The sequence below is a fragment of the Crotalus tigris genome, unplaced genomic scaffold (assembly GCF_016545835.1).
Source record: "Crotalus tigris isolate CLP2741 ecotype Arizona unplaced genomic scaffold, ASM1654583v1 scf7180000019856.1557650, whole genome shotgun sequence".
In the NCBI taxonomy this organism is placed as follows: domain Eukaryota; kingdom Metazoa; phylum Chordata; class Lepidosauria; order Squamata; family Viperidae; genus Crotalus; species Crotalus tigris.
Window position 1 is genome coordinate 795,001 of NW_024097742.1, and position 23,971 is coordinate 818,971.

At 35.8% G+C, this 23,971-nt stretch overlaps 1 protein-coding gene across 4 annotated transcripts in view; it reads right to left on the reverse strand.

The window, feature by feature from the left end:
- Positions 1 to 23,971, reverse strand: part of TECPR2 (tectonin beta-propeller repeat containing 2) — a 44,140-nt gene that overhangs the window by 12,295 nt on the left and 7,874 nt on the right. For 2 of the 4 annotated variants that reach the window (XR_005559322.1, XM_039364792.1), the window contains exons 5-16: positions 21,987 to 22,144; positions 20,577 to 20,889; positions 18,713 to 18,845; positions 17,133 to 17,615; positions 15,016 to 15,941; positions 13,999 to 14,182; positions 12,405 to 12,578; positions 8,339 to 8,519; positions 6,735 to 6,876; positions 4,887 to 5,127; positions 1,961 to 2,050; positions 644 to 877 (exon numbers count right to left, since the gene is read on the reverse strand). Coding sequence is in view for 3 of the 4 variants with exons in the window: in XM_039364792.1 (XP_039220726.1) it covers positions 644 to 877; positions 1,961 to 2,050; positions 4,887 to 5,127; positions 6,735 to 6,876; positions 8,339 to 8,519; positions 12,405 to 12,578; positions 13,999 to 14,182; positions 15,016 to 15,941; positions 17,133 to 17,615; positions 18,713 to 18,845; positions 20,577 to 20,889; positions 21,987 to 22,144 (3,259 nt within the window). In the remaining variant the exon portion in view is untranslated. The remainder of the gene's footprint in view (positions 1 to 643; positions 878 to 1,960; positions 2,051 to 4,886; positions 5,128 to 6,734; positions 6,877 to 8,338; positions 8,520 to 12,404; positions 12,579 to 13,998; positions 14,183 to 15,015; positions 15,942 to 17,132; positions 17,616 to 18,712; positions 18,846 to 20,576; positions 20,890 to 21,986; positions 22,145 to 23,971) is intronic. The other 2 variants (XM_039364793.1, XM_039364794.1) reach the window with 2 other exon arrangements.

The window sequence follows — 23,971 nt, forward strand, 5'->3', positions numbered from 1 at the left end:
AAACACCTCTACCTAAACCAGTGAGAGTTTTAGTGACCAATGGCTACCAGAGAAAGAGACGGTGACAAACACTGAAAAAGGATACAAAAATAAAAACTGTGCATGTCTATGCTACAACAGAGTGTCAACAACTTATTTATTCACCCCAGCACCCAGCCTTGACATCTGATGCTTAGGTTATAATCAGATTTCAACTACATCCTTTAGGCACAAAAACAATAATTCAATAATGGTACTCAAAACAGCAGATCATAATTTGTTGCCGTGACATCGTTATCCTGCTTCCTGAAAATACTCATCATTCTCTTCTACAACATAACCGGTTGTCTAGTTCATTGTTATATCCTTCGTTTGTAGCCAGTACGATAGGAATTTCAAAAACTGCTGGGACCATTTGTCCACATTTTTACTTATTATTTATTTATTTATTTCTACACCACTCTTATTATTTTTACAAATAACTCAGGGTGCCAAATATATCCAACACCTTTCCCCTATTTTTCCCATAACAATTTAAATTATTATCATTATATTTCACACATCAAAACAATTCTGTGTGTGAACTCTTATCAATTATATACAGGAAAGAATCTGATTATCTGCATTTCAGCTAAGAATCTTCTAAAACTACAATTAGATTTACCTAACTGAGTAAGGTCCAGTTTGGTCCAATGCATTCCTGTTGGGCAATTTGGTGAAAGTGTCCTTATGAAGACCTGTCCCAGATTATTCAAGCTCCATATTGCATCCCGGCAAGCTGAATAGTAGACCATTTCACTATCAGAAGGGAGCTGAACAGTTGAAGGATGGAACTGAGGATTCTGATCACTAACACAAAACAGGTCCTTGCTACTTTGGGACAACCACAAGAAACTTCCTGAAGGAAGGACAAAGTTTTTATTATAAATTCCATTTTTTTTTAGAAACCTTTATAAAAATCAATTAGTATTTGTACATAAAGCCAAATCTGCATTCTAAGATTGCATTAGTATAATTAGCATTAGTACTTTCATAATGCAGTTAATTCACTTCACAGACATAAACCTTGGAAACATTAAAACTAAAAGATATTTAAAAATTATTCCTATATTCCATATTTTTCTTTAAAAAAAAAACCCTGAGGCTAAGAAACAGTTCTTTAAAATTTGTAAAAACAATCCTGTTCTTTCAAATCAGTGGCTGTTTTACCCTAGCATTCTGTTTTCCATAATAACAAGATGTTTCTGGGAAACCAACAAGCAGAGCATGAGTCAATACAAACTGCTGATGTTGATCACATAAGAGAGGATTTATTTTAAATTTATAAAAATATATGTGAATGTTTCATTCCATGGTTTACCTTGTATAAAAGCATTTATTTTATTTTTAATACTCAGGAAATAAACATAAAATTAGTTAATTATCATAACACATTGGCACTGTTCTAAAATAAAACTGTTAACATTGAATGTGAAGAGAATAATCTTAGGCTATGCAGCACTGAGAAAAATATACTAATATAAAAACTTGATATATCTATAAAACATGAGAATGAAGATTATGCAGTTAAAATGTGGAGGCAGTAAGACATAAAAAGTAAATGACAAATTCTCAAGCTAGTTTTACTTGATCATTTATTAAATGTAATATATGGATTCGTAGTGAAGCAATGGTTTAAAGGGACTGGCAAGGATGACCTTTATAAGTTCTTAAATCACAATGCAAGTTAAAGGTTCATAGTAAGAGCAGGAATTTCCAATTTTGCATTCACCTTCTTCTTGCTATGTACTAATTAACTTAGAACTAAACAAGTTCTTAAATTACCCAGTTCCAATACTATTTTATGGATAAACAAAATGGTAGCAAAGATCAATTTATATGTTTCTTTAGTCTAGTAGAAATGCATGAACATATTTTACACACACACACACACAGAGAGAGAGAGAGAGAGAGAGAGAGAGAGAGAGAGAGTTGTTTTAACCTTCTTTTGTTGGAGCTGCAGAAGCTAACACAAAAGCCCATTTTGTAGCTGAAGCAGTGCCCCGAGGCACAACATTATTCCAATATGTACCTGCAAAGGAAACAGAAAAACCATAAATATAAAAACAACTCCTGTCTCACGTGCAGTAAGTAATGTCTGAATTCCATTTTTTTCTTTAAGTTTTTATTTGAAAGAACCTATTCTATATTCCTGGTTTCAATTTTCATTTTATTCCCTCCATGACAATTACCTGGAGGGAAGTGTGTAATGGGGTGCCCCAGGGCTCTGTTCTGGGCCCAGTGCTCTTCAATATCTATATCAACTATTTGGATGAGGGGATAGATGGGGAACTCATCAAATTTGCAGACGATACCAAGCTGGCAGGAATAGCCAACACTCCAGAAGACAGACTTAAGATACAGAAGGATCTGGACAGACTTGAACACTGGGCGCTATCTAACAAAATGAAATTCAGTGGAGAAAAAAGCAAGGTTCTACATTTAGGCAAGAAAAACCAAATGCACAGGTATAGTATGGGGGTACCTTGCTCAATAGTAGTAACTGTGAGAGGGACCTCGGAGTCCTAGTGAACAATCACCTGAATATGAGCTAGCAGTATGCTGCAGCTGCCAAAAAGGCCAACACAGTGCTAGGCTGCATTAACAGAGGGATAGAATCAAGATCACGTGAAGTGTTAATACCACTTTACAATGTCTTAAGGCCACACTTGGAATACTGCATCCAGTTTTGGTCACCACGATGTAAAAAAGATGTTGAGACTCTAGAAAGAGTACAGAGAAGAGCAACAAAGATGATTAGGGGACTGGAGGCTAAAACATATAAGGAACGGTTGCTGAAATTGGGTATGTCTAGTTTGATGAAGAGAAGGACGAGGGGGGACATGATAGCAGTGTTCCAATATCTCAGGGGCTTCCACAAAGAAGAGGGTGTCAAGCTATTTTCCAAGGCGCCTGAAGGCAGGACAAGAAGCAACAGGTGGAAACTAATCAAGGAGAGAAGCAACCTAGAACTAAGGAGAAGCTTCCTGACAGAACAATTAACCAGTGGAACAACCTGCCTCCAGAAGTGGTGAATCCTCCAACACTGGAGGTTTTTAAGAAGAAACTGGACAGCCATTTGTCCAAAATGGTATAGGGTTTCCTGCCTGAGCAGGGGGTTGGGCTAGATTACCTCCAAGGTCCCTTCCAACTTTACTACTATTACTACTACTACTATTATTATTATTATTAAGCATTCAGAATAGAGATTCCATTCAAACTGAGGTAGTCCAACAAGATAGATCACATGGAGCAACCAATGCCATATATGGCAGGATTAGTTCTAAAACAGCTAGAGCAGGGGTCTTCAAACTTGGCCCTTTTATGACTTGTGGACTTCAATCCACAGAATTCCACAGCCATCATGAGGAATTCTGGAAGTTGAAGTCCACAAGTCATAAAAGGGCAGGTTTGAAGACCCCTGAGCTAGAGTAACAATGTTTTAAGTCTGAATCTGCTTCCCCTTCCCTCACCTTATGTTCCTGTGAACTAGGAAGGACTTGTCTGAAACATTATTTCATGTTACTTTTATTGGTCCAGGTCCACGTCTTTCTTACCTGACTGGTACCTAGATAACAGCTCTTACTCCTGCCCTTCAAGGCCATTCCCTCTGTCCACTAAACCCAAACAAGATATTCTTTGCAATTCAGTTTGACCTATCACTTTCTTTTATATAATCTTGCCTTCCTAATGCTTCCTATCCCAATCTAACCTATTTAAGATCTGTTTAGGTAATCTAAAACAGGACATTTTCTGGATTATAATATACTTCTGTTTGATTGGCAGTTGGTTATCTTGATGACATGGGAAGGAGGGGGAGCAAGAAGTGCAAGTACTTTCAATCTGCTCAGGCAGTTTTTCTTTCCACACATCCCAATTTCTTGTTTTGGGTCAAACTGGCCAAAACATATGGAAGAAATAAGGTTGCCTACTGTGGTATGGAAATATTGAGTAAATTAATTCATATTCTAATATGTGCATCTATGAATCTTGAGACCTGATATCCAACACTTAGTTTTACTGGTGTATCTGAAATATATTTTAAATTTCAAGGATTTTAATATCTATTGCTGTTATCAGTACCAAACCAACATAGAATATTAGAATGTCAGCATACATTCTACATAACTGTTGGATTTGGCTTGATATATAAACATTCCACAATGCACTTGTTCAATTTTAGCATACTGTAAATAAGGCAGATTTATCTTTTTTTCATTTTTACATATAAAGAGTTTCTGCAGATTAATTGAACTACATATCATTGAAATAAAATATAGAATGGGTCTCAGGTGAGTTGAAATACCACTAACATCTTTTAAACATCCTTTTATTTAAAATCTGGAAACTCAACACACCATGCATACATTGTATTTGATTTGAAGGCACATGATGTAGTGACCTCACTAAATCTAAGCAAGACTGAGTCTGGCCAGCACCCAGAAAAAGTAAGTCTGCCTAGACATTCTTTGTAAGCTGCTTAGAAGGTCTCTGGAGGAACAAAATAATACAAATGTTAATAATTTAAAACAGATGGCAAAACTGTACACTAGGCTATGGGAATATATGCCAGGAAAGAAGCATTAGGCTCTGCATGCTTGGCTTTGATACAACCAAGTTCTACATGTTTGCCGATTCCCACATGCCTGATTCATTCACAAATTGATGTATGTCTTGGCAGCATGCATTATGCCCAGGACTGACACAACAGACAAGACATTAACCACTGCTATTCAAAATAAATGTGTTCAGACACTTTCTACTTTGAAATAATTGATAGAAATCAAATCATTGCTAAATGACCTTAGATATGCATATGCCAACAGGTTAAGTTTAAAAGCAACCTCAACAACAAAAAATGCACTTGCCTATGAGGCTTCCCTTTGCTACATGAAATTCATTCTTCCCAGAGGAAATCCAGACACCGCTGCTATTGACTGCAAGTAGGCTTGGTTGACACTGAAGTTGTTGTGACCAGAAAGTTGTGCGCAGTTTGTCTGCCACTTTCTCAACAGGAGCCTGGGCTGCTGTTGCTACTGTTTGTGTTGCATGGATTATTGTCTGGAAAAGGCCGCTCTGGTCAAACACAACATAATCGGTAATGCTTACCTAGGAGAGTAAAATACATAAAAGGATGAATTTAGTTTCAGAGCACATTAAGCTCTCTCTTGTTACATCACAGGAAAACTCCAACGAGAGGAACAACTTCTTTTCAACAGCATATTGCCTTTCAGATTTTCAGGAAACATCAATCTATTTCTTCAGATGGAATCAGAAAAAATTTCAATTATTCTATTTTTTTATTATTTATTTGTTAAATTTGTTGCCTACCTTGGCACGGGGCTACTCTAACAATAATAAAATAATAAAGGGGGGGGGGAAACGAAAGGAATAGAGCAAAAATAAAATAATAGAACAATAAAATAAACAATGAAAAAGAACATCAATATAATAACTGAAAAGATGGATGGATGGAAAGCAGAGTGTGGGGGGGGGGGAGGTGGAGTCTGCTATCAATCCAGCAGGCACCTCTAGCATGGAACTCCCCATTTGGTCCTTAGGCCAACCGGCAGGGCCAGGTTCTTAGCCTCTTGCGGAAGGATAGGAGGGTGGAGGCAGATCTTACCTTAGCCAGTAAGATGTTGCAAAGGGCATTATAATATTATAATTCTGACTTTGATGGGAGGAGAACAGGCAGGCAAAAATGTATCATTCAGAGTTCTGGAAGCCTTGCATGTGACTTATTTCAATTTCACACTTTGGAAGTAGGATAGTAAAAACTGTTATAGTTTTTACAGTGAGCTATGTGGTGTGTTAACAAAAACATTCAATAGCTTGGAAATTTAACAGTCCCTTTAGAATAAAAGATATACCATAAATGCTCAACAAACTGGAAGCTGTATTAACAGCAAGCAGTCTATAAAGCAAGTAAAGCCATAAAGATGCTCCTCTTTCACCAGACTTTGTTACAGAATTTCAGTACTTTCTTATTTTAATTTGTATTTCTACATTTTTCTGTTTTGATTTTACCTTTTTTATATGGTGCCTTAATTGCTTGCCAGAATATAGCAGAAAGGTAGAATATAAATACATTATTACACTGATGGTTTTTGTTGTTATTTTCAGTATCCTTACCGCACTCTAACATATGTATTCTTCTATGATGTCTAAATAAATGTTATCATTCTGAATGTGGTCACGTTTTGCTTTACAATTTGTAAAATAAATTTTAAAATTATTATGACGTTTATTTTCTGTCTCAGAATTGTCTTCTTTTCCTTGTTTGTTTTCTCTTTGAATTATTCAATTAAAGTAATTAAATTTAGTGTTCAGTTGAATGTTACTACTTTTCTCTTGGTAGAATGTCAAGACTTCCTTCCCTCATTTTTGGTAATTCTCATATCAGGAGTAGAGCTCCAGCTCCAGAATCTGATTATAGACCTAATACAGATTTATAAATAGTATTCCTACAAAACAGAGAAACGAGACAACCAATGGACATCTAGATTTAATTAGTAAATGTAGCATGATTTCATCACTATCTTAGGAAGGCAAGCTCTGGTAGGGTTTCATTTATGGATCTTCCCCAAATCTACTTTCTGTCATCTTATGGCTGGGATTGAATCCAGGATATTACCAGGAATGCAAGTAAGAAATCTGAGCCTCACCACCAAATAAGCCCCCTTTATATTGGAAGTAGAATAGGAAATGCCTACTTGCCACCAGTGGTTGTCATCCCCTTGTGGTTTCTTTGAAACAACACCAGTTCTAAACCACAGGTTCCCATGGACATCTAAAATCCAGATGGTCTGCTGGTCTCCAAGAGTAATACACACTGGCTCTAGACCTTGTATTTCACTGCAAAAGCAAGCAATACTTATTTTTTTTTTTACAATATTTACACAATCGATTCCTTAAGTACTTCTATCAATTTACAAGACTGAATATAACGTCATTAAATTCAAACACAAATATTGCTGTGTCCCTATTACACTATCAACCACAGTTTTAAAACTGTATATATTTAATGCTATTTAAAAGTTCGTTAGAAAAGCTAAATTTTAATAGCCTTTTTAAATCTCTTTAGGGAGAGTGCCATATGGATCTCGGTGAGGTAGGGGGATATATCCCAATATATATTTGAACAGTACCTAGAAGCCTATTGGAAGCCAACGTTGACTGTAAAGCTAGTGTTATATGAACTAATGGATATTAGCATAAAATGATTACTGCAGCCTGCATGTAGATTTCAGACAGTTTTCTAAGGCAGCCTGACATAAAATACATTGCAATTGTCAATTCTAGAGATGATTAGAACACAGATGGCTGTTGCCAGGGCTTATTAACATGCTTACAGAAAATATTATTTCCTTCTTTTCAAAAAATATCACCCATAGTGGAATCCCATTGCATTCCCATTCTATTTATTTACAATTCAATATATTAAATTCAAACTGGTATGGTATATTACTTTAGCCAATGGACACAACTTAATATTTGCAGATAAATTTTATTGAAGAAAATCGAAACTTACATTCCACCAATATCAATGGACTATAACAATGATTATTACTTGGTCATGCCACTGCTCATATTAAATATATCCAAACAATACTTAGTGCAAATTAAATACTACTAAATTTAAATATAATCTAAAAAGTTAATCAATCTGCTCAAGTCTCACAAGAGCTAATAGCATAACCAACTATACAACTGTTAGCAGCCAATCCTGGACAATTTGCAAAACTTAACCAGATAACAGATTTTGGCTTTCTTTGGATCAGAACTGATCATTCACAGAAGGTCTAAAGACCCAGCTCTTCCTCCAAGCACAGAGTTAGGATGAGGTTAAGTCAGCTCAAGAATTTGTTTTGGTCTGATGCCTGGTGAGAAGGGCTGTTCTATTTTTATTCCACTTTTTTTATTAGTTGTTGGGAGCCAACATAGAAGCCTTGTGTGAGATAGGCACATAAGTTCTTTAAATAAACGAATGAATAAAATTATCTGGATCTAGAAGGTTAAGTATAAACTATGTATGCAATTCTAATTATTAGGATCTAATAACAATTGTGTATGATGAAAAAAGGTGTTATGATAAATTGTACAACTTAATGGGCATTCTTTCCTTCTTTTACCAAGTTTCAAAAAATTTACCATCTAAAAAAAAAAATCAATAAAGCCTGATGTCCTGGTTGGGAAACTCTCTTCTCATGTGATTCAATATGTTGTTTAAGCACATGCAACTAAGATGATGAAAACACTGGTCCTTGCAAAATCAAGAACTATTACAGGACATGCCTACTGTTCAGAGGCTGTTTACCTTATGATATCACATTTCCAGTGCTCTCCTTCAGGACACAAACTGCTTACACCTTCACGAAAGAGAAGTACACGTTGCTCCGTTAATGCCCAAATTATATTATTTCTGGCTGTAATCTGTGATAGTTGATATAGACAGTCTACTTTTACTGCCCTGGCACAGGGACGATCTACGCTGAGGCCTTCAAGTAAAATACAGAAGAGCAATAAGCGTGTCACTTTTTTTTCTTTACAATGTTTGCTTTCTGAGTTTAGTTTTATTTCCTTTCTATATAATTTATAATCTATTTAGAAAGATAGAACTACCTCTGTTTTTGATATTATTGTATTTGACCTATACCCAAAGTATTTTCCTTTAACATATTTCTATCCTCTGTGTAGCAATAATTCTTTTCAATTGTTATCCAATTCATTCAGTTACTTAAGATTGTTTGAGAATCAATCTAATTGAAAAGTACTGCAGGATAAAATTAATACCTTTATATTTACCATTTACAAGCAAAGAACCATGGCTTTGACAAGGGTTAAAATGTAGTGCCTATATTTTTATAGCCCTAATTTTAAATTCCTATGTTCCTCTTCAGCTTATTTCCCCTCCAGATCTGGTTATATTATGGACTGTTGAAAGTACACTTACCAAATGTATTTCTATACAAATGCATTCACTCATTATATCTATATCTATATCAGAATTTTAAATCAATATAGAGAAAGCAGCAAAACAACACATACTACTCCCATTAGCAAGGTTACAAACTTCTAAGGAGCAGGAATAAAATATTTTATATTTGGGTGGGCTAAGATCTGGAAATATTTTGCCACTGAATTTGCCACTGCATGTGATCAAATATTAGACCCTGTACAATTACTGGAGCACATATATACTGCCACAGCAGGGGCAAAATATATCATCCCCTCCTCCTAAATTTCATTGCAATCTTTGGTAGAGCTTCCAACAGTAAGATTAAATTTCTCAGGGAGAGAGGAGGCATAGTTGGCCAGACATCTGAGAATTCCTTAAGGCCAAAAACATACTGTATTAAAAACCAAAATACTTGCTGTGAGAACCAGTAATTAGCTCACAGAAAAAGGCCAGCTATTTAATCATTAGAGCTATATTTTTCATTATAATAAAGGACACAAGTAAAGGCAAACTAATAAACACCTATATTTGGAAATTCTAAAAATGCCAGAGTATTTTTTTAAATCAATAAGAGAAAAGTCATTCTGGTCTTAAATACAAAGAGAGCTTTGTATTACTTTCCCTATAGAAGCTAAGGCTATTTATTTAATAATAATAATAATAATAATAATAATAATAATAATAATAATAATAATAATAATAATAATAATAATAGTAGTAAAGTTGGAAGGGACCTTGGAGGTCATCTAGTCCAACCCCCTGCTCGGGCAGGAAACCCTACACCATTTTGGACAAATGGCTGTCCAGTCTCTTCTTAAAAACTTCCAGTGTTGGAGCATTTACTGCTTCTGGAGGCAAGCTGTTCCACGGATTAATTGTTCTAACTGTCAGGAAGTTTCTCCTTAGTTCTAGGTTGCTTCTCTCCTTGATTAGTTTCCACCCATTGCTTCTTGTCCTGCCTTCAGGTGCTTTGGAAAATAGCTTGATTCCCTCTTCTTTATGGCAGCCCCTGAGATATTGGAATACTGCTATCATATCCCCCTTGTCCTTCTCTTCGTTAAACTAGACATACCCAATTCTAGCAACCGTTCCTTATATGTTTTAGCCTCCAGTCCCCTAATCATCTTTGTTGCTCTTCTCTGTACTCTTTCTAGAGTCTCAACATCTTTTTTACATCGTGGTGACCAAAACTGGATGCAGTATTCCAAGTGTGGCCTTACCAAGGCATTGAAGAGTGGTATTAATACTTAACGTGATCTTGATTCTATCCCTCTGTTAATGCAGCCTAGCACTGTGTTGGCCTTTTTGGCAGCTGCAGCACACTGCTGGCTCATATTTAAGTGATTGTCTACTAGGACTCCGAGGTCCCTCTCACAGTTACTACTATTGAGCATGGTGCCACCTATGCTGTACTTGTGCATTTGGTTTTTCTTGCCTAAATGTAGAATCTTGCTTTTTTCACCATTGAATTTCATTTTGTTAGTTAGTGCCCAGTGTTCAAGTCTGTCCAGATCCTTCTGTATCTGAAGCCTGTCTTCTGGAGTGTTGGCTATTCCTGCCAGCTTGGTGTCATCTGCAAATTTGATGAGTTCCCCATCTATCCCTTCATCCAATTCGTTGATGAAGATGTTGAAGAGTACTGGGCCCAGAACAGAGCCCTGGGGCACCCCACTACACACTTCCCTCCATATAGATGCAGTTCCATTGAGGACCACTCGCTGAGTACGGCCGGTCAGCCAGCTACGGATCCAGCTGGTGGTGGTTCTGTCTACTCCACATTTTTCTATCTTGTCAAGTAGTAGGTTGTGATCTACTTTATCAAATGCCTTACTGAAGTCCAAGTAAATTATGTCCACAGCATTCCTCTGATCCACTAATTTTGTCACTTGGTCAAAGAATGCAATAAGATTTGTCTGGCATGATCTATTTTTGACAAACCCATGTTGGCTTTTAGTAATGACTTTGTTTGCCTCTATGTGTTCGTTGATTCGTTGTTTGATTATCTTTTCCAGGATCTTCCCAGGTATTGAGGTCAGGCTGATAGGTCTGTAATTTCCTGGATCCATTTTTTTTCCTTTTTTGCGGATGGGAACTACATCAGCTCTTGTCCAGTCCTCTGGTAGTTCCCCTGTGTTCCAGGATCTTTGAAAAATATAGTTAAGTGGCTCCGATATCACATCTGCCAGTTCCTTGAGAACTCTGGGGTGTAATCCATCTGGTCCTGGCGATTTGAACTCATCTAGGCTGGACAGGTGCTCCCTAACCATTTTCTTGCCTATCTTAACTTGTGTTTCTGTTTTGTTTGTTATGGCACTATTTTTGATAGGTTGGTCTGTTTTTTCCCTTTGTGTAAAGACAGATGCAAAAAACGAGTTAAATAGTTCTGCTTTCTCCCTGTTGCTTGTCACCTTCTTGCCACTTCCACCCACTAATGGACCAATCATTTCCTTCACTTTTTCTTGTTTTTTACATGTTGAAAGAAGCTTTTTTTGTTATTTTTGACTATTTATAATTCCTATTTCTACGGTTGCACACTCAGACAAAAACTCCTTCTACTGCTGAATTACATATCATCAAAATATGAAAACTGTGAAGACAAACAGATGCTTCCGTGTATTTGCTTGCCCGTTAGTATGACACAGCAGCCTGAATACAATGGCTGGTGGTTCCAGGCTTGCTGAGAATGAAACACTGTTAACTGTGTGCTTCTGCAAGCAAGGAAGAAAATTTTGCTGATTTCCCTTTGTGTGTGCAGACTTGTATGTTGTCTGAAAAGCCAGTCTACTACTAGGTGAGGGAATCTTATAGCATAGTGTGACAAGTATTTTGATTCAATACCGTTGATTTTTATGTATTGTTATTTAATACTAAGGCAGTTTAAAACATTTTCCTAAATAAATGATGCTCTTACCGGTACTCTTCAACATTTGACAGACAAAACATTTTTAAAGGACTCCTTCCACTGTAGATCAGCAAGATTGAATTTCAAGCCAACAAACTCACAAAGGACTTTAAACTAAAACTATTTAACATAGCTAAAACAAACAGTATCGGGCAATTAATAATTTCTATTTGGTTTAAGTTTTCAAAACTCTCTTTCAGGGAACACTTTTATTAGCATTAATATTTTTTGCATTAAATTGTAACAAAATTGCGTAGAACTTTTTAGGTTGTACTTAGTACAAATGAGCATAATCTAGCCATCATATCATATAACAGAGTTGCAACTGGACTTCACAGTGTAATCAACCCATTGCAGGAGAAGATTCATAATGGAAACAAAACTTCTTTCTAGGAAAACTGTCTGCCTTGCTTCTTGGGGACGTTTTACTGAAAAATCTCAACTCATTTTTGAAGCATTCTCTCAGAATGTAATTTAGTAAGCAGATAATTCTAGAAGAAAAATAAAAACTAGCTTAGGTACCTGTCTGTAAATACAGATCACCATTTGTTCGGATTATCCAGGCTGTGTCATCACTCAAGGATACAAATGCTACTTGAGGTAAAGCCTCATACCAGTGACGTTTTCCTCTGATAGTTACTTTGCCACAGGCAAAAGCTTTATTGGTTTTTTGCTCAATCTTCCATAAAAGAGCCCCTATGAAGAAACCTCATATAAATAAAATTATTCACAAGAGATTACTTTTAAAAGTCTAATGAATTTCTCGTTTGCTAGTAGCAGCTATTTTAAAGTCTAAGACAGTCTTCATCAACCTGGTGATGGTCTGACCACCATGGCAGTGGGACCAAGGAGACGGGAGTATGGAAATGACATCCCAATATATGTGGAATGCAGCAATTTATGAAGAATGCATACAAGATAAGGGTTCTTAGAGGAACAGTCACAAGGCAGTTGTAGAGTTTTAAAAATCCCACTCAAAGCATGAAAAATGTCAACTCAAGGTAAGCTTTCTTCTCAAGTGTCAGGATAATGAATAAAATCATCCTGCAAGTATTCTTTACAGGACAGCCACTGCAAATAAGACATCTCTATGGTTATTCTTATTTCCAGAATTCAACATCAGGGAAAGGCTAAGATAATGAATATGAAGAAGTAACCTATAAATCATGTAGTATTCCTTTCTCCTCCAAATCATTTTTCATTTATGTCATGCCTTTTAAACTGAAAACCCAAAGCATTGCTCTATTGGTTCTCTTTTTACATGCAAAATAAAATGTAAAGATTAGAAACAAGCAATCTTTACAGAAATGTAGTAATCCTACAACAGAATCAGTGTATCTATTGTAGTTGAATGAATAGCTACTTCTAAATAGGGAACAATTTGTTCAAGCAATCACCTAAGACAGACATCTCATAAAAGAAAGAGACTTAATTAGTTTCTCTATCCCACAGCATTGACACTGGTGATTAGAGAAATTGATACAATATTTGTCAAATAAGAAGTACAAAATAGACCTACAGTACTAGCCAGGCATGGGTCATTAGGGAAAGCCTAAAAGCTGAAGAAAATGATGGGACAGAGACATAATAGATTTACTCAGAGAAGAGAAAGGAAAGAAACATAATATAAAATGTTATAATGATTGCTCCTGATTTAATTCTTCATTGATCATGGACAAAAAAACACAGTTGATATACATAATATCCTAGCTTTGGTTATGGATTTAAGGGATGGAAAAACCTCAAGGTCAAAACTACAACAATCTAGTGTAAAAGGAGGTGTAAAGGCAGTTTACATATGTAACTCCACCATTTTCAGGACCAGGAATCAGAATGTTACAGAATATTTTGTTGATTAAAAACACTAGAATATATCTTTCTATTACTTCACTTCTCTTTGTGAGCAATGAGAAGTCTTCCAAGAGGACATTCAAATAAATATCTGCAATCTGAGGTAAAAACAGTTGAAAATGGCATTTCTACAAAATATAGTTTGAAATCCATTCCTGCAGTCTACAATATTTTGATATACCCATATAAATTGAACAAATAACAAATGCACCAAAACCATTTTTCTACCCTAGGACAATAGGCTAAAAATGCAAATCTAACTAACCTGAAGGAGAGACTGCCATCTGCTGGACATTATCTTCAAACTTCTGCCAACGCAGCCCAGCACTGGGTAATGCACTACAATACAGGCCACCTTTGTAATCCAAGCACCAAATGTATTTATCAGAGACAACTAGGCTCAGTATTCCATAGCCAGGACCTGCATATCCCATCCAACTTTCTGCAAACTAAAGACTGAAACGTTAGAATAAGCATAATATACTTCATGATATATGAAGCTGCTTAATCTTGAAAGGAGATAAGGGCTGTGTTTTAGCGCATTTGACAACTGTATGTTTTAATGTTTAATAAAGATTATTGGGTGATGGTTGCAAAACAGGCAGTTTAAATATCTCTAGCAATGGGTGTTCAATTTATTCAGTGTGAATTTCCCAAGTTTATCATCAACCCCCGGAGAAAGTCATAGCTTATACAATATTCTAAGTTCTGAATATAGTTTAATGATTGGGAGAAAATTCTGAAAACCTTAATTAAATAGTGAGCCAGTAAAATAGATACAGATGATAGTAAAGTATCAGCCTCCAGTATCATCATTTCCAAGAAAGTTTGCTCTCTCTAGGATTCTTGAAAAATAAAATAATGTCCGCAGTATAGAACTTCATTTGGATGTGTGCCCCCTACTCAGAAAAAAAGGCAAGAATAACTCTGGAGGGGGTATAAGGCACATTTCCAGATTGCCTTGTAGTAAAAATGGGTCTTTCACTACATGCTTTCAACACTTCAAATGTGCCTGTCAGCTGAAAAAAAACCCCCTCTGAACGAAAAGATGTAAATAATATAATCATTCATTGTACTTTAAAAAGACAATTCATAAAGAAAGACTTTCCTATTTCTCCTGAAATATTTCAGGTTCTTTTCAAAAGCAATGCTTGTGGCTGCAGGACTCTTTAGAGAACATTGTGGAAGGGTGTTCAGCACAGCAAGGAAAGGGTAATGTGAATGCAGGTGCTTTGCAGTCAAGTTAGACAGACATGTCACAATGGTATTCCCCAAAACATACCTGATCAGATTTTGAAAGCATCTCTTTCTCAACACTTGACCTGACTTTATCCCGCGGAAGATGGCAAACTTCCATTTCTGTCACATTTGTCTCAGAAGATGAATAAATCAAGCCATGCCCATAGATGTCCTCTTCATCACTTGATGCATATCTCTCAGCTCTAGCACTGTGAGAGTTACTCATCCATCCACTGCCATGTTCAGTGATGATTCCTTCTTTGAAATCTTGTCCAGGTAGCAGCCTCTCTTGAGGATTTATTTCTTTTTCAGAAACAGCAGGATAATGCTCAGGAGGATTTCCAGGGACTCTGGATCGTAAAGATGGTTGCTGCTCCATTACCTGAGCAACTTCACTCTGAACAAACAATTCATCGGTGTAAAAAGAAGTGTCCCTATTTACAGATATCCCTTTTGCAGAGTTGGTCTCTTCTAGGGAAGCCGAAGTATCCAGCAGATGTAATTCATTTAAAGTGCACTTTGTTTTACATAGGAGAGGAAAATGCTCTTCATCTGGCAATATCCGTTTTGGGCCGGTTTCTATTTTTTCAGACAGGAGGTTCCGGTTGTGTTCACTATCATCATTACCTATTTTGTTTTCCACAAGAAGCAAGCAGGAATTCGTAACAGGTGACAAATCTTCATTGTTACAATTAGAAAGTTTTAGCAGTTCTAGTGCCTCCTGGCTGCCATCCGGTGTTAGAGCAACTATCGACTCCAGAGACTGAAGGGCACTGAATGCTTCAGTATCATTTTGTGTATCCATACTGAACACAGAACAGATGCTTAAACAGTCTGTGGTGCTGCCTTGGAGGCTAGAACTAATGGAGCATGATTTCACATTTAGAATCTGAAGACTATCAGCGAAGGCTTGCTGTTCATAAGATGGTGTGCTTTCTAGAGAGGTAGGATTTCTCCTGGTGCCATTTTCTAAATTCAAATGTAGTTGGAAAAGATGGAGAGGTAAGAGAAGTTAAAGGAAGGAAAGGAGAAGTTTATTAAGAGCCAAACACCACAAGTACAAATTAAAATTTTGAAATTATACTTCATTCTGACTTTACCCTAAGTGAGCCTGTAGACTAAACTGCCTACTTGAATGTTAGCAATAACAGAAATACGTTTTCTTTAGTGTAGTGCCCTTTGAGTATGCAACTGTTACTCTGGATTAGGAATACTAGGTGTTGTGATCTCATAAATCTGGAAGGCTCCGAATTGGATGTCATGAAGTATTTTATGGTCACTTTAAAGTAGAAATGCTATTGAAGATTTCAGGCAAGAAAGTCTTCTTCAACTCTGTTTTTTTTAAAGCTTATTTAGCTGAAGATGCTGGAAATTAAACCTGAGTTCTTTTATAAAGAGAACACGCATTTTGTCACTGAACATGATATTCCCAATTGCAATTTTAGCACAAACGTAACTAATATATTGTGGTACCTAAGAAACTGAGCCCTGAATCAGAAAAGCACTTTCTTTTGCCATAAATTAAGTAGGAAATTTGTCTCACCTTGTTCCATGTCCTCCTCTGCACTATAAAATAGCAACATCATTAATCTACCTACCCAAGACTGCTTTAGGATTAGAAGCAGCATTTTGGAATATCTGAATTGCTATAGAAAGGCTGCTTTCTGCTATAATCATTCCCAACACCAGGAATAAAACATAAAATCCAATACTTGATTCCACATTTGAAATTGGAACATCATATTTCATCCTTCTGCTTTAAAAACATATTGACTCATTTGTGAGGTCCTTGGACCAATAGACACTGAAAGCCAGCTAAAGCCAGGAATCTAAAAAATCCGATCAGGTGTAAAATTTACTATCCAATTAAGACAGAATTACCTGTGTAAATGACAAGTGTAATCTGAATCAAAATAGCCTGACCACCATATGCCATGATCCAAAAAGCAAAGGTACTGGGTAAAACTCTTATCTTAATGATAACAAATGTATAAACTAATTCATTCTGAGATATGTTCATTAAGGATGGTAAAAATTAGTGTTAATTTTATAACTCATTAATTCTGTAACATTCTATTAGATCTGAGTGGAATTTTACAGGCTACATACAAAAGGGGAAAAAATTAAGAATGTAATTAGTTTTTCTCACTAAGCATTTACCTGGCTTTTTCTTTTTCTTCTTTTTCACTTTGATTGGTTTTATAATCAGTTCCTGGTTGAAATCTTCTGAGCTGATCAGGCTCAACCTTTGTGAAATTTGTGGATCTACTCTCTGTGTTTCTAATGATGTTTGATCCCCATTGGTCAAGGAACTGGAGCCACTGTCCACAGAATTCATAGAGCTGCTCCTGCTTCTTGACTCACTGACTACAGAGTAGCCTCTTCTTCTTGGGTCAGTGCTCAAGTCCCCTAGTCCATCAAAGCTCTGTGAGCGAATTTTCTGTGCTATCAATGCTACTTCCTGGTCAGCTCTTCCTACAAAGCCATTTTTGTCACTAGGTGTTTGGGGTGAAGAGAAGTTGCTTGATTTGGGATTTGCTTCTGGAGAGGGATCACATGAGACTGAAGCAATTACTGAATGCGGCCTCTCTAATTTTGGGCTCACATTGGATTCCAAGCTGGTCCAAGCTTGTGAATTTATATCTGAAATGTGACAAATTGATAAATATTAGATGACAATTTACAGGAACAAGAAAACACAGGAATGGTTTATAAAATAAAATTAGTGTAAAATGAGTGGCTAGAGATATCACCTTCCTCAAATGAGTACTTCTTCAACAACATACATAGTTTATTAATAGATTCTGCTGTTTCCATTATTGTAAGATGTACTTTTAAAAAGGATTAATTAATCTTTCACAACTTTGCTAGTCGTGTTAACAGCAATAGATGTAAAAAAATATGAAGGAAAGTACATTACTTATACATTTCCTAGAAATATCCACCTAGCTATTGCCAAAAAAGGATATTGGATCTAAGAGAATCATTTATATTATTTACATAATATCTGATGTTTTTCCTACGATGATGATAGTAATGAAAAATTGACTAGAGAAAAAGGTAAGACCTAAGAACTAATATAATATGAACAGTAGACAAACTCGTTCTAGTGTTATAATATCTTATATAAAGATCAGGTTAAAATCTTTATTTTCTTAAAACTGTTCTGCCTTCACCAAAACTAATTGTTAGTGACATTTAATATGATCTGGCAACATTATCAAGGAATAGTTGCAATGAGATTGGTAGCCATATAAAAAATAAAATAAAATCTATTCATGTTTTAGTGTAAGAAAACCTTTCTCCTTTGTGCCAATGACTAAGTCATTTGACTACTGAGAAAATCAAATAAATAGTGGAGAGTGCCTGGCAATAAGTATTGTCTCTTGCAGTCATCTCCATTTCTAGTCACCTGCAACAATAGTTAATGAAGAATTGTTTCCTAATAATAAGATACATATGGAGATTTATGCATGCCCCTTGCCTCTGGCATTTGATATTAGGTTTAAGAAATGACTATTTTTTAGCTGTTTTACTGAATATAGCTTGTATTGTTTTAATATAGTTTTTATATTATAGTTATTTAAAAATTTTCATTCTTTTGTATGTACCCTGTCCCTATCTATGTCACAGAGTTAGACATATTTTAATAAAAATAATTTAATGAAAGAATACAAGAACAAGAATTTTCAAGACACAATCATTTTATATATACTATATGTACTACTTAATATGCAAACCTATTGACACCACTCCTTCAGGCCTGCTTGAGATTCTAATGATATCTCTGTCTCCCTTTAAAAGGAATATCTCATTTTCAGTACAGGACACAGATACTATATCACCACACCCTTCCAAACTGCCAATCATGGTCTGTGAAAACAAAGAAAGTGAAAAAAATGATAGGACTACATTAAGAATACAGTTCCTATTTCAGAATTTTTATTTTTATTTATACAGTGATTTTTTGGGAAATTAATGGTATATAATCATCCACACCATCACTTGCTTGAGTGATCACACCTGAGTGGCTATGATTCCCCCTCCCCAGCGTTCAATTGAAGGCTTCTTTCCTGCCCTCAAACTAAGGCCTGCACATATGAGTGAGCAGCGCACCTGGGCTACGGACGGTATTGGTTCCTGTGCCTGATCAACTCCAATTCCGCGCTTTATCCCATAGGCATGCAAACGAAGCAAACACTCCCCCCCCCCAGAGAATGGAAACTTCCAGGAGCCATGATCTCTTTTGCAGAGAATGGGTGCTTGAACTTGCACGATATTATGGTATCCAGGAGCTTCCATTATCAGCGCGAAAAGCATTTCCAAGCCAACTCTACTCTCCCTCAAAGAAAAAGAAACTGTGGCAGAGGAGACAGATTTTTGCAAGGTGAGTCCTGCACAGTAGGAAGGGGAGGGGGGAAGCATGAGGTATCTTAGAAGGTTGGGGAAGCCTTGGGGACCTGTTCCATCACTAGGCCCATGGCCTTCCCCACCTTGAGATACCTCAAGTGTACTTAGCAAACCACGCATTCGCCCACATATTTGACTAGCAAATGTGTGGGAGAAAGCAGGGAGTGATCTCTTTCAAGGTACGAGATTCACTCCCACAAATTCTCGAGTTACAAATAGAATGGGCAGGCTCCATTACATTCGTAACTAGAGGACTACCTATATTTTCAAGAAGCCAAGCTCTAGGAATCAGATAGACAGCAGTGGTTTGTGACCCTACCTGTCAGCTTCCCTACTGACCTTCTGGGAAAGACAGTAGGGAAGACTGCAAATAGCGATCCTATGATCACAGGGTACTTGGCAATCCATCGTTTAAGTGCAAATGGGTTGTCAAGTCCCCGGGTCACAATCACATGAAACTTTGGGCATAGGTTGGAAATCCCTTCATTCAGCACCATTGTAATTTCAAATGGTCACTGAACAAATGGTTTGGTTTTTTTTTAATCCAGGATTATCTGTATATAGATCTGCGTACTTGGAACTGATAAACATTGTCTGAGATTCACTAAATTTGTTATGGTCTTTTTTATTTCAAAACTAAATATATTTCCTTTTAATTGCAAATTCTGGTATCCTCCCAAAATAAGAGATTTCATATACATTCCCAAGTGTATGAACTATTAAAAAAAATCTGTGGCAGCAGCAGATCACACAGTAGTATGTGGTGCCTCATAGACTGTCATCTTTAATCTGTTTTTAATTTCCATGTATTGCATTCATTTCATTGGATACATGGAACATAATCCTGAGGAAAACACACACAATATATATTCTGAGGGGGTACAAAGATTTAAAAAGTCAGAGAAAATTCAGAAAATTCTTCCTCTACATTAAGTCTTAAAAAGGCTTATAATCTAATTGTCTAAGGGAAATAATTGCAAATTGTGTATTAATTAGTTTGAGAATCATATGCACCTTGCATACTACAGCCCAGTGCAATCTATTCCTTCAAATCAAGTTACTGTATAAAAAAACCTCCAGTAAATCACATGCCAAAATCTTTGCACAAAACATTTTTCACACTATTCCTTTCTATTATATAACTATCTCAGAAACTAATTACAAATTCATTGCATTCTGACTTGGCTTTCTTACCTGGTTTACTGTATCTAACACATAAATGCTATATTCATTCCAGCTCAATACCCATCCTTCTTGGGAAAAGCAGGAAATGAGTCCAAACTGTCTTTCTGGAAAATTACAGCTGCTCTTGTTAAAGGAATCCGCTCGAGGATATAATTCAAAAGGCTTCATTCCAGCAGCAAATACATCTTTCAAAAGATATGTGGCTTGAACCGTCCCATGAACATCTGATTTCCAAAGGCGAATCCCAGGCCTTGCAGCAAAGAGCATTAGGTCACTTTGCTTACACAGCCCAGGTATAAAACAGGCACCAAATCTGCCTGTACTAAAATGTAAAAGCAAAACAATGATCAGTTCAGATAACATACTGGGAATGGGGAAGAAGCAATCAATGCTGGATATAGTTAATCTCCAAAGTTAAACTGACAAAAGATTTGCAAACAGCTACCATGAAGTAATGATTCTTGGGTTATAAGTTACTGTTGTACAAATTACTGCAGTAAATCTTATGCAAGACATGAAAATGAAATACAGGGCTTGTATTCAGGGCTTGATTTTTATACAACACCCCCCAAATATTTTATTTCTACTTTCTTACAGTCCCCTTTACCCTTTTAAATGTTGCTCCCATGGTCAAGAGTATAATGTGTCGTAGGAAAACTGGCAACTCCATCATGAGAATATTTTTAGGAAAGAATGAAACCATTGCTTAGAATTATTCAGATACAGATAATGACTATTTCCCCAAATGGGAAGGAGGACTAGAAAAAGGCAAAAAGATTTTAATCCAGTTTAAGATAACAACATAAAAACCAAATGTGGATGTATATAATTCAGGATACTAAGGACTAATTAGACTTTCAGTGTGTTGCTTTTGGTATCAATGTACTGACTTTTTATGTGAAACAAATTATTGTTATAAAAAAAACTAGCATATTGTGAAGCAAAGTGTCATTCTCCAAAATATGGATCATCTTTCAATGCATTCCATAAACATTCATAGAAAGTTTTTTTAAAAAGTTCACTTTGCCAAATTCAGTTCAGTTCAGTATACAAGAAGGGGGAAAGAAGGATTATTCTGGTTTATAGAGTTTTATAAGTGGTAACATTTATTAATTTGTGAATTAGTACATTCCCCAGCAACCATTCTGTAAGACTAGCACAACATATTTTTGAAATTTCAAATGTGCCCATCAGCCCCAATAGGCTAATGACATATTCTAATTCATGACAATTAAAAGTATCTTATATTTTCAGTTAAGCACACTCTTTTAAATACAAATAGTACTTGAAATCATGCACCTTTTAAAAATAACAATTTTAAAATTTTTAAAGAAAACTATTTGACTATCCAAGAGTTCAAATCTTATCCCTGTGAGTTTTAAATGCAGACTTTCCTTCAAACCAAAATTTGATAATTACCTTTTTCTGGGCTGAGTTCCCACTTGTTTGACAGATTTTTCTTCAGTATAAAAAACTACAGTTCGTTGTAAAGTGGAGATCAACAACACTTTCTGGCTATAGTCTAGCTGAACAATTGAAGATGGTTCTTCCAATATCAAACTGGAATTGCAAAGACCCTAGAAAGACAGAACATGGACACAGAATGCTCTGTTAGATAACCAGATTTCAATATGATTGGCACCCACTGGAATCCAACTCACATAATTCATCTGTCACCATCCTGAAGGTGACCAAATGTTCCCTCCTGCCCACAAGATAACAATATCCACTTACTACTCATTATCCTATTAGTCAGGAGATGCATGGCCTCTCAGAACCACCATCAGACACTATTCAACTTTTTAAAAAAACATGTATCTCAATAATAGATGTCCTACTTTTTTTTTTTATTATTATTGAAAATTTTTAAATTTTTACAAAAACAAATCCCCTTCCCATACCCCCCCCAACCCTACCTCACCCCCCTCCTCCCCAACCTCCCAAACCCTCCCCTAGACTTCCCAGAGCTGAGTACAGGCTTAATTGAGAAAAAAACTTAAAACACTTTTAAAACCTAAACAAATTTAAATACAATCATCATTCTATATAAACTCCCTCCAAAAACGCAAATTTAAACATTACTTTCTTTGAATATCTATAGCTATAATGTAAAATCTAATTTCTCCCTCTTTCTTTATCCTAATACAAAAAGATAAACATATAAACCTTTGTTGTACCATTAAAACTAAATACTCTTAGAAAACTTAAAGTAAATACATATTTCCTTCAATCTTCATCATCTTCTCACCTATCCAAAAAAAAAAAAAAAACTTAAAAATCCTAAACAAATCTAGACACATTTAGTTAAACAAATTATTTTCTCTTAAAAATATTAATAATAATATTTAAAAGCTTGAAACACTTTTAAATCCTAAACAAATCTAAATACAATCATCATTCTATATAAACTTTCTCCAAAAACACAGATTTAAGCATTACTTTCTTTCCTAAACAAATCTAGACATTTAATTAAGCAAATTATTTTCTCTTAGAAATATTAATAATAATATTTAAAAACCAAATTTAAGCATTACTTGAAACTTAAACAAATTATACTCCCTTCGAAACACAAATTTATTAGAATCCCCTCACTGAAATAAACAAATTATAATCCCTTCAAAACACAGGTTTAAACAATATTATCATTAAAGGTTTAAAACTTAAAACTGAAATATATTATTATCCCAAAACACATATTTAGACATTACATAAGACATTTTCCAAAAACGATATAAGTTTTACTTCTCCCACAATCTCAATAGTAAACTTCTTGTCTAAAGTTCTCATTCAATGTCCATAATTTTCTGTCCAATAACCAGTTGCACCCACTATAAACACAAACTTCTTATCTAAAATTTTCATTCAATATCCATAATCTTCTGTCTAATAGCCAGTTGCATCTACTATAAGCACAATCCATATTGGTCTCTCTTGCCCGCAAGCATCGAAAAAAATGCGTGGAATTCTGCCCTTGAAGATCGCTCCAAAGAGTTTGTAAGTCCTGGTTGACCCACCAGCTCAGGAATCAGTACCTGTGAAACTTCCTCAACCTCCTTCTTCTGTTGGTCTTTCTCTTTACATTTATATGTTACTTTTTCTTTACATTTATATGTTGCACAAGTCTCAGGGACCGATACCTGTAAAACTTCCTCAGTAAATTCCTCCTTGTGTTGATCTTCACAGTTGTAAGTTGTACAAGTTATCCTCTGCCCGTTCCTCTCTTGTTGGTGCCCCTCAAGCTGAAATTTCCCAATTTCGATTTCAGGCAGCAATTCCACCCTTGAAGATTGCTCCAAAGACTTTGTAGGTCTAACTTCTCCCAGAGCTACCCTTGAAGATTGCTCCAAAGACTTTGTAAGTCCAACATCTCCCAGAGATTCAGAGACCGCTGAATATGAAACTTC